We start from the raw sequence: 12,069 nt of genomic DNA, 5'->3' as shown, positions 1-12,069 counted from the left end.
GCATGAAGCAGCTACTAAAGATGAGACCTTTGCCCAAATGCCAAATATTTGTCATTGTCAGTCTGTCAGGGAGGAATGTGGAGGAATGTTGCTTTTAGGCAAAACAGGCTTGAGCAGTGGAAACCTGAGTAAGGTAAAAGAGCACACAGTGACTACTGAACTGAATGCAAACAGGCTCATTAGGTGACCCACCTTGAAATATTCATAAGCCCTAGCTGACCAATGGGCTGCTTACAACCAGGCACAAGTACCAAAAAAAGGAAAATTCTATATATTCCCATACTTTCTCAGTTTCCCCCCATAACTCTGGTCCCCTGCCACTGCCTGGTGGCAGACAGTCTTTCCTTTGCTGTTCTGCCACTACTCACTTGCAGTGTATTCAATAAACTTATATCTTCTTTAAAAAAAGTGGGGGGTTGGCACCTGGGTGGCTCAGTCAGTTGGGCGTCCACTTCAGCTCAGGTCATGATCTCATGGTCTGTGAGTTCGAGCCCCGGATCGGGCTCTGTGCTGACAGCTCAGAGCCTGGAGCCTACTTCAGATTCTGTCTCCCCCTTTCTCTGCCCTTCCCCCGCTCATGCTCTGTCTCTGTCTCTGTCAAAAATAAATAAAACATCAAAAAAAAAAATAACTTCCTTAATCTGATAAAGGGAATCTATGGAAAATCTGCATCTAACATATTTAATGATAAAAGACCAAGTACTTTCTCCCTAAGATCGAGAACAAGACAATGATGACTACTTCACTAATTCTATTCAACATGGTCTTGGAAGCCCTAGCCACTATAATGAGGTAGAAAAATAATAATAAATGAAAAGCATCCAGTTTAGAAAGGAAGAAGTAAGACCATCTTTATTTGCATGTGACCTGATCATCTATTTAGAAAATTCAATGGAATCTGCAAAAGAGCTATTCTAGTAGCTATTAAAAGAGTTTAACATGGTTACAAAATACAATATCAATATATAAACATCAATTGTGGATATATATAGATATTTGTATCTATGTATATCTCTATAGTGTTAAACAATAAAAATTGAAAGTAAAACATATTAGTGGGGCGCCTGGGTGGCTCAGTCAGTTGAGCGTCCGACTTCAGCTCAGGTCATGATCTCACAGTTCATGAGTTCGAGCCCCACGTCAGGCTCTGTGCTGACAGGTCAGCGCCTGGAGCCTGCTTTGGATTCTGTGTCTCCCTCTCTCTCTTCCCCTAACCCACTTGCATCCTGTATCTGTCTCTCTCAAAAATAAATAGATATTTTAAACTTTTTAAAAAATTATATTAGCATCAAAAATATGAAATACTTAGGGTTAAATCTGATAAAAATTATTCAAGAGCTATACACCGAAAACTACAAAACCTTTCTTAGAGCAAGAAGACCTAAATAAATGGAAAGATATACCTTGTTCATGGATGGTATGAAGTGAATGTTTGTGTCCCCCTCAAATTCATATGTTAAAAATCTAGTCCTTAATGTGATGGTATTTGGAGGCAGAGCCTTTGGGAACTAATTAGGTCATGAGGATGGAGCCCTTGTAAATGGGATTAACAAGGGCATTTGGGTGGCTTAGTCAGTTAAGCATCTGACTTCAGCTCAGGTCATGATCTCACAGTTTGTGAGTTCGAGCCCCACGTTGGGCTCAGTGCTGACATCTCAGAGCCTGGAGCCTGCTTTGGATTCTGTGTCTCCCTCTTTCTCTGCCCCTTCCCTGCTCACACTCTGTCTGTCTCTCTCTCTCTCAAAAATAAATAAACATTAACAATAATAATAAAAATAAATGGGATTAGTGCCCTTTTAAGAAGAGGCCAGAGAACTAAGTAACTCTCTTTCCATCATGTAAGGATGCAGCAATAAGTCAGCTATCTGCAAACTGGAAGAGGGCTCTCACCAGAATTCAACCATTTTGGACCATGATCTTGGACTTCCAGCCTCCAGAACTGTGAGAAATAAATTTCTGTTGTTTATAAGCCACCTAGTCTATGGTATTTTGTTGTACCAGTTAAGCCAAGACAATGGGATAGAGACTTAATATTGCTAACATTTTGTTTTTTCCCCGAATTCATCTATAGATACAATGCAGTCCTAATCAAAATCCCAGATATTCTTGTAGAAATTGATAACTTCATTCTAAAATTCATGTCAAAATGTGCAGTATTTAGAATAGCCAAAACACCTTTCTTTTTTTTTCTTTTTTTTAACATTATTTTTTATTTTTTTAAAATTTACATCCAAATTAGTTAGCATATAGTGAAGCAATGATTTCAGGAGTAGATTCCTTAATGCCCCTTACCCATTTAGCCTGTCCCCCCTCCCACAACCCCTCTAGCAAACCTCAGTTTGTTCTCCATATTTAAAAGTCTCTTATGTTTTGTCCCCCTCCCTGTTTTTATTTATTTTTGTTTCCCTTCCCTTATGTCCATCTCTTTTGTCTCTTAAAGCCCTCATATGAGTGAAGTCATATGATTTTTGTCTTTCTCTGACTGACCAATTTCACTTAGCATAATACCCTCCAGTTCCATCCACGTAGTTGCAAATGGCCAGATTTCATTCTTTTTGATTGCCAAGTAATACTCCATTGTGTGTGTGTATATGTATGTATATATGTATATACACACACACACACATATGTGTGTATATATATGTGTATATATATATACACACACACACACACATATGTATATATATACACCACATCTTCTTTATCCATTCATCCATCGATGGACATTTGGGCTCTTTCCATACTTTGGCTATTGTTGATAGTGCTGCTATAAACATGGGGGTGCATGTGTCCCTTCAAAACAGCACACCTGTATCCTGTGGATAAATGCCTAGTAGTGCAATTGCTGGGTTGTAAGGTAGTTCTATTTTTAGTTTTTTGAGGAACCTCCATACTGTTTTCCAGAGTGGCTGCACCAGCTTGCATTGCCACCAACAATGCAAAAGAGATCCTCTCTTTCCGCCTCCTCACCAACATCTGTTGTTGCCTGAGTTGTTAATGTTAGCCATTCTGACAGGTATAAGGTGGTATCTCATTGTGGTTTTGATTTGTATTTCCCTGATGATGAGTGATGTTGAGCATTTTTTCATGTGTCGGTTGGCCATCTGGATGTCTTCTTTGGAGAAGTGTCTATTCATGTCTTTTGCCCATTTCTTCACTGGATTACTTGTTTTTTTGGGTGTTGAGTTTGATAAGTTCTTCATAGATTTTGGATACTAACCCTTTGTCTGATATATCATTTGCAAATATCTTCTCCCATTCTGTCGGTCGCCTTTTAGTTTTGCTGATTGTTTCCTTCGCTGTGCAGAAGCTTTTTATTTTGATGAGGTCCCAGTAGTTCATTTTTGCTTTTGTTTCCCTTGCCTCTGGAGACGTGTTGAGTAAGATATTGCTGCGGGCAAGATCAGAGAGGTTTTTGCCTGCTTTCTCCTCGAGGATTTTGATGGCTTCCTGTCTTACATTAAGGTCTTTCATCCGTTTTGAGTTTATTTTTGTGTATGGTGTAAGAAAGTGGTCCAGGTTCATTCTTCTGCATGTCGCTGTCCAGTTTTCCCAGTACCACTTGCTGAAGAGACTGTCTTTATTCCATTGGATATTCTTTCCTGCTTTGTCAAAGATTAGTTGGCCATACGTTTGTTGGCCATTCTGGGTTCTCTGTTCTATTCGATGGATCTGAGTGTCTGTTCTTGTGCCAGTACCATACTGTCTTGATGATTATAGCTTTGTAGTATAACTTGAAGTCTGGGATTGTAATGCCTCCTGCTTTGGTTTTTTTTTCAAGATTGCTTTGGCTATTCGGGGTCTTTTCTGGTTCCATACAAATTTTAGGATTATTTGTTCTAGCTCTGTGAAGAATGCTGGTGTTACTTTGATAGGGATTGCATTGAATATGTAGATTGCTTTGGGTAGTATTGACATTTTAACAATATTTGTTCTTCCTATCCAGGAGCATGGAATCTTTTTCCATTTCTTTGAGTCTTCTTCAGTTTCTTTCATAACCTTTCTATAGTTTTCAGTGTATAGATTTTTCACCTCTTTGGTTAGATTTATTCCTAGGTATTTTGTGGTTTTTGGTGCAACTGTAAATGGGATCGGTTCCTTGATTTCTCTTTCTGTCGCTTCATTGTTGGTGTATAGGAAAGCAATCGATATCTGTGCATTGATTTTATATCCTGCAACTTTTCTGAATTCATGTGTAAGTTATGGCAGTGTTTTGGTGGAATCTTTTGGACTTTCCATACGGAGTATCATGTCATCTGCGAAGAGTGAAAATTTGACCTCCTCCTGGCTGATTTGGATGCCTTTTATTTCTTTGTGTTGTCTGATTGCAGAGGCTAAGACTTCCAATACTGTGTTGAATAACAGTGGCGAGAGTGGACATCCCTGTCTTGTTCCTGACCTTAGGGGGAAAGCTCTCAGTTTTTCCCTACTGAGGATGATATTAGCGTTGGGTCATTCATATATGGCTTTTATGATCTTGAGGTATGATCCTTCTATCCCTACTTTCTTGAGGGTTTTTATCAATAAAGGATGCTGTATTTTGTCAAATGCTTTCTCTGCATCTATTGTAAGGATCATATGGTCAACAAAAGAAAGCTGGAGTAGCCATACTTATATCAGACAATCTAGACTTTAAAATAAAGACTGTATCAAGAGATGCAGAAAGGCATTATATCATAATCAAGGGGTCTATAGACCAAGAAGACCTAACAATTGTAAACATGTATGCACCAAATGTGAAAGCACCCAAATATATAAATCAATTAATCACAAACATAAAGAAACTCATTGATAGTAATACCATAATAGTAGGAGACTTCAACACCCCACTCACAACAATGGACAGATCATCTAATCAAAAAATCAACAAGGAAACAATGGCTTTGAATGACACACTGGACCAAATGAACTTAACAGATATATTCAGAACATTTTGTCCTAAAGCAGCAGAATATACATTTTTCTCCAGTGCACATGGAGGGTTCTCCAGAATAGACCATATACTGGGACACAAATCAGCCCTAAGTAAGTACATAAAGATCAAGATCATACTGTGCATATTTTCAGACCACAACATTATGTAACTTGAAATCAACCACAAGAAAAAATTTGGAAAGGTAACAAATACTTGGAGACGGAAGAACATCCTACTAAAGAATGAATGGGCTAACCAAGCAGTTAAAGAGGAAATTAAAAAGTATATGGAAGTCAGTGAAAATGATAGCACCACAACCCAAAACCTCTGGGACACAGCAAAGGCAGTCATAAGAGGAAAGTATATAGCAATCCAGGCCTTCCTAAAGAAGGAAGAAAGATCTCAGATACACAACCTAACCTTACGCCTTAAGGAGCTGGAAAAAGAACAGCAAATAAAACCCCAAACCAGCAGAAGACAGGAAATAATAAAGATAAGAGCAGAAATTAATGCTATCGAAACCAAACAAACAGTAGAACAGATCAATGAAACCAGAAGCTGGTTCTTTGAAAGAATTAACAAAATTCATAAACCACTAGCCAGTCTGATCAAGAAGAAAAAGGAAAGGACCCAAATAAGTAAAATCAAGAATGAAAGAGGAGAGATCACAACCAACACAACAGAAATAAAAACAAGAGAATATTACGAGCAATTATATGCCAATAAAATGGGCAATCTGGAAGAAATGGACAAATTCCTAGAAACATATACCCTACCAAAACTGAAACAGGAAGAAATAAAAAATCTGAACAGACCCATAACCAGTAAGGAAATCGAATTAGTAATCAAAAACCTGTCAAAATACAAGAGTCCAGGGCCAGATGGCTTTCCAGGGGAATTCTAGCAAACATTTAAGGAAAAGTTAACACCTATTCTCTTGAAACTGTTCCAAAAAATAGAAATGGAAGTAAAACTTCCAAATTCTTTCTATGAAGCCAGCATTACCTTGATTCCAAAACCAGACAGAGACCCCACTAAAAAGGAGAACTATAGACCAATTTCCCTGATGAACATGGATGGAAAAGTCCTCAACAAAGGTATTGCTAACCGGATCCAACAATACATTAAAAAAATTATTCACCACGACGAAGTGGGATTTATACCTGGGATACAGGGCTGGTTGAATATCTGCAAAAACAATTAACGTGATTCATCACATCAATACAAGAAAAAACAACTATCTTTTAAGGAACAAAGTTGAGACTATTACTACCTGTTCATTATTTTGAATACAAGAATGGTTTTCAGTTGTGTGTGTGTGTGTATATATATATATATGTATATATGTATATATATATATATATGTATATATATATATGTATATATATATACATATATATATATGTCAAAATTTATTAAATTGACACTTTTAAATATCAGCAGTTTATTACATGGAATTTGTACCTCAATAGAGTTGTTTTTGAAAAGCTAATGTATAGGAAAATGAGAGAGCAAAAGAGTAAAAAAAAAGGACAATAAAAGGAACATAGAACAAGTTGGAAAAATAAAACAAATAGTAACATAACAGATATTTAACTCATTTATGTCAGTAATTATCTTAAGAATAAAAATACAATTCTAATAAATGGCAAAGCTTATTGTATTAAAGACTAAACATATTAGAAGTTTTTATTAAAATATTTTAATTAGTGACAAAGTTTGTCTTAGCTCTTATTATCTTAGTGTACCTTGCTTTATTTTTGGGTAGCCACAATGAAATATTTTATTTATGAGAACAATGGAAAGAAAAAATATTAAAAACTTTTTTCTCAACACCAAAAAAACAATTCAATTAAAAAATGGGCAGAGGACCTGATTAAACATTTTTCTGAAGAAGACATATAGATAGCCAACAGACACATGAAAAGATGATCAACATCAGGGAAATACAAATCAAAACTACAACGAAATATCACCTCACAGCAGTCAAAATGGCTAATATCAAAAGGACAAAAAATAAGTATTGGTGAGGACATGGAGAGAAAGGAACCCTTGTGCACTGTTGGTGGGAATATAAATAAATTGGTGCAGCCACTCTGGAAACAGTATGGAGGTTCCTAAAAAAATTAAAAATAGAAGTGCCATATGATCCAGTAATTCCACTACTGGGTACTTAGCTAAAAAAAATGAAAACACTCATTCTAAGAGATAAGTGCACCCCCATGTTAGTGCAGCATTATTTACAATAGCCAAGATGTGGAAGCAGCCTAAATGTCCATTGATAGATAAATGTATTAAAAAGATGTAATACACACACACACACACATACACACACAAATGGAATATTACACAGCCATGAAAAGAATGAAATCTTGCCATTTGCAACAATATGGTTGGAGCTAGAGGTTATTATCCTAAGTGAAATAAATCAGACAGAGAAAGACAAATACCATATGATTTCACTTATATGTGGAATCTAAGAAACAAAACAAATGAATAAAAAAGCAGAAAAAGACTCACAAAGACAGAGAACAAGCTGGTGTTTGCCAGAGGGGAGGTGGGTAGGAAGATGGGCAAAATGGGCGAAGGGGAGTGGGAAGTACAGGTTTCCAGCTATGGAAATCATGGGGATGAAAGGTACTGCATAGAGAATATGTAGTCAATGGTACTGTAATAAAGTTGTATGGTAGCTATACTTGTGAGCATAGAGCATAGAGTTGTTGTATACCTGAAACTAATGTAACATTGTGTGTTAACTATATTTCAGTAAAAACAAACAAACAACTTTCTTTTATCCCTGGCTTCAACTAAGTTGTTTGAAATGAGCCTCTTCACTTGGGATGATTGAGGTTGTGGTTTGGCATGTAAAATACTCTATATTTGCACGTTTCTCAGGAGAGGGTCTATAGCTTTCATCAGTATCTCATGTCCAAAAAAATACTTAAGAATCTTGGTTTAAAGAATGAAAGAACTGAGTGCTGTTCTAAGGGTCTAATTTCTCAACAGTACTTCTCTGAAATTAATTTCTAGTGAACAAGTCAAATGACTCGAAATGTGTACATGAGCCTTATCACAGCAGCTTGGAGTAATAAATTCCAGATTATTCCAAGGGTTTGTGTGGTTTAAACTTTGATGAAAGCTCTGTTTCCTTTAGTTGGACTGGGATTCTCATGGTATGATACCCAGATCAACAGCTACAGCGTCACTTGGGAATTTACTAGAAATGCAAATTCTCAGGCCCTACTGATTCAGAAACTCTGGAAGTGGGGGCAAGCAATCAGTGTTTTTGAAGGAGCTCTCTAAATGATTCTGATGTACAAGTTTGATAACCACTGAGTCAAAATATACCTAGAAAAGCCCATTCTCTACCCCCTGCTTCTAGGCCACATTTAGGACAGTTTGTTAATTAGGGAAGTGGCTACAGAAGGAACAGTCTAATTTGATGGCTTATATTTTCCATCTCTTTATCCTCACAGGCCGAATTGCTCTCACACAAGTATACTGGGTTGCGCAGCAACACGGAGCAACAGTTTAGAGAAAATCAGTGTCCAGCTGAAACTGGAGTTTAGAGACACAGCATGAAAGTTCACTCATAAAAATTCTGACCAGGAGGCTTTTCAGGGATGAGCCCCAGTAATTCCAAAGGCCTTGGAGCTCCACTTTTTTTATTTTTACATTTTTTATTTATTTTTGAGAGAGAGAGACAGCAGAGAGAGAGGGAGACACAGAATCCAAAGCAGGCTCCAGGCTCCGAGCTGTCAGCACAGAGCCCAATGTGGGGTTCGAACTCACGAGCTGTGAGATCATGACCCAAGGCAGACGCTCAACCGACTGACCTACCCAGGCACCCTCCACTTCTTTTGAGGAGGAGAACATTCAGTCTCCCCAACCGACTGAACCTCAGGAACAAAGTTTTATTTACCTTTTTCCAGCTGTGTGGCACCCTCACAAACATCCTTTAAAGGAGTACTCAGTGTCACCAAGGCTCTATTTGTAAGGTAGGTTAATGAGTTCACTAAGCCTATGTTCTGAGTACCCAAAAGGAGAAGTCTTCTTAGCTGTAGCAGCATAGAATTGAGCTGTTTAAAACTAGCCTCTGGGGGAGGCTGTGTGGCTCAGTCAGTTGAGCATCCAGCTTCAGCTCAGGTCATGATCTCACGATTTGTGGGTTCGAGCCCCACGTAGGGCTCTGTGCTGACAGCTCAGAGCCTGGAGCCTGCTTTAAATTTGGTATCTCCCTCTCTCTTTCTGCACCTCCCCAGTTTGTGAGCTCACTTGTGCACACTCTCTCTCATAAATAAATAAATAAAACTTTAAAAATAAAACTAGCCTCTGAAGTGTCAAATGATCATTTTCTCAAGTCCTCCTGTAGCCTTCTGAAGCTTGCTTTGTTGTGACACCTTACTGTTTGTTGATGAGTAATAGCATAGAACACTTCACAGCAGTTCTCATTAAAGGAGGGCAGCCAAGTGGAATTCATTCTTGGCTCTTAATAGTTTTCAAATGAGAATTTTATTGCATATTAATGAGCACCATTTGACATTTGTGACTGGTTTTTATGGAAATCATGCACTTATAATTTGCATAATAGTACCTAAGTGCTTTTAGGTAACAATGCAACTCTGAGAAGTTGGTGAGGGTTTTAGTATGTTGTTTTTAGTGTTGCCTTTTTTTAGGGGGAGTGGTGGTGGTTCTTTAATCCCCAGCTCCAGTCCCTGGCAGTAGTATGGAATATTAACAGGTCTGCAGGATCCATCTATAAGGGGTCTCTAGGATCTGTCTATAAGGCAGTTGGGACTCACTGCCCAGTTTGTGTGTGGTTGTGCCAGCTTATAACTGAGCACAGAGAGAGTCAGCAAAACACATCAGGGCAGGGTTCTAAAAGCAGGAGATGCTCCCACTGTAGTCAGAGGGGGATGTTCTAGCCCTCCACGAATCAAACCTCCTGCTTCTCCTGACTTATAGAAGTCTCTAGATGATCCTGAGGGTTGTTCCTAGACATCTAGGACTCCTGTGCTCCGTGATGTCTTGAAAATGTCTCTGGGTCTACCTCAACAAATATGTATTGATTGCCTAGTATGTACCAGGCACCATGCTAGGTGCTAGAGCAAGACCATGTTGGCGTGTTCCCTGCAGCATCCTTAGCTCTTAGCACAGTGACTATTGCATAATAGTTGATCAATATTTATTGAATTAATGAACATGGTCTTTGCCATTGAGGATATATATCCATTGAGGATATATAATTCATTATTCTTACAAAATCTAATTGTAAGTATAGTATAAAGATCATTATAGTATAAAGATTATAATGTTAGAAGATATTAATGATTCAGAACTTGGAATTCTGTTAGAGCATTTAGAGAAACAAGATGGATAACCTCAGTTATGCACCCTCAAGTCTTCTGTACAAATGACCCTTCTGTATAAATCAATATTTATTGATGATCTAGTGTATATCAGTTATGTTTCCATACATCCCATACATCCCATTTGATTTAATCATTAGCAAAACCTATGAGGTGTAGATAGTATTATCCTCATTTCATAGAGGAGGTGGCTAAGAATTGGAGAAGTGACTAACCTAAGTCACCACATATGGAAAATGATGTATCTGAGACTTAAATTCAGCCTCAGTATTATCCATTCCAGTGCCACTTATTACTGACGATGGTCCGAGGATATATAAAGCGAAGCCAAACTCCAAGTACTGGCATTGAGGGTTGAATTGGCCCAGGGGCCCTGGGATGTGCCCTGTATTCAGTTGACCTACTGTTTATAGTAAACTTACTACTTACCACACTGTTTCCTATATCCTATAGTGGACCAAATCTAGTAGCTAGTCTGATTCACTGTAATTCTGTCAAGTAGCCAGAAACGTTTAAACTCTATATAGCAAAGGGAGAAATCAGGTTTAGTAGAAGAAAATTACAAGTAATATGAAACTAAAAGCTCAGGATAGCCCACTGTAATGTTGAGCAAAAATGTTCTCCAGATTTTTGAAAGATCACTAAGTGTGGGCTAGGAAGCACAGGAAGAGAGAGGCTTTGGGATACAGGGATTATTAGGAAAGAATGGTGGTATAGTTCGAGAATTCATACAAATCCCAAGGATCCCAAAGCTCTGCTTTCTCTGAGATCCACACCAGACTAAGGGAGTGAATCAAGTCCACTCCCCTTCCTCACTCCCCGCCCACACCCCATCCCTGCCAAGGGACACCCAGTGATTTCATTCTGCTTTTAAAATTCCCTAAGAAGGATGTGTTTGCAGCAGCCATTTCTCCCCCCCCCCCCCCCCCCCCACCTTTTCTCCAGTAAATCAAAATTCCCTACATGGGCCCTGCCCCAGGGTCTTTGGGATAATCACTCAGAAACCATGAAACTTAATTGGAGGCACCTCAAAGTCTTCAAAAAGAAACTTAACCATTTCTTCCTCTTTTATATGGCAAATCAGAGACTCCGAGAAGCAGATTAATTCAAATCTTATTTACATTGTTGGAGAGAAAATGTACAAGTTCTTCCAAAACTTATTATCTCCCAAGAGAATATTCTTTCTCCTTCCACTGTGTTCCTTTTCTCTCTTGGACCTCCTCCACAATCTGCTAACAGCAGCCCTAGAGCTCTTACCCCTACAACCCTGCCTACTTCCCCAAGTTCAGGCCTTGCTCAGCTGTCCCAAATGTGTGAAAGGCCAACCACAACTTCCTTGTTGTTGTTTTGGCATTTTTGTTTTGTTTTTATTTTGAGAGAAAGAGAGAGAGATTGGAAGAGGAGGAGAGGCAGAGAGAGAGGGAGAGAGAGAATCCCAAGCAGGCTCCGTGCTGACGCCCAGTGCAGGGCTTGATCTTATGAACCACCAGATCATGACCTGAGCTGAAATCAAGAGTCAGACGCTTAACCAGCTGAGCCACCCAGGCACCCCTAAAGGCTTTTAAAGTAGTATAGAAAAAGTACTGAACTTGGGAGACCTAGATTCTCTTCCTACACTAGGTGATTCTGAGCCTCTCAACCTCTGAGGCCTGTTTCCTCAACCCATAAAATGAAGAGGTTAGACTTTATGATATTTGTGGTTGCTTCTTGCTCCACCATTCTGTGACTTAACCCTGACCAAACATCTGTTCCTATATATGCAATATTTTCCCACCCTAATCTCAT

General features: G+C 38.6%; 1 protein-coding gene across 4 annotated transcripts in view; it reads left to right on the top strand.

Moving 5' to 3' along the window:
• The window catches only part of LRRC58 (leucine rich repeat containing 58), a 106,422-nt gene that overhangs the window by 73,597 nt on the left and 20,756 nt on the right, over positions 1-12,069 (top strand). Inside the window, exon 6 of one of the 4 annotated variants that reach the window (XM_042998906.1) lies at positions 1,844-1,930. The exons of 2 other annotated variants lie outside the window; for them this stretch is intronic. Coding sequence is in view for 1 of the 2 variants with exons in the window: in XM_042998908.1 (XP_042854842.1) it covers positions 1,844-1,856 (13 nt within the window). In the remaining variant the exon portion in view is untranslated. Of the gene's footprint in view, positions 1-1,843; positions 1,931-12,069 lie in introns of those variants that run through there. One more of the 4 variants, XM_042998908.1, reaches the window with a different exon arrangement.

This window comes from Panthera tigris, chromosome C2, assembly GCF_018350195.1.
Source record: "Panthera tigris isolate Pti1 chromosome C2, P.tigris_Pti1_mat1.1, whole genome shotgun sequence".
NCBI classification, from domain to species: domain Eukaryota; kingdom Metazoa; phylum Chordata; class Mammalia; order Carnivora; family Felidae; genus Panthera; species Panthera tigris.
This window is presented reverse-complemented; position numbering and strand designations above follow the sequence as displayed.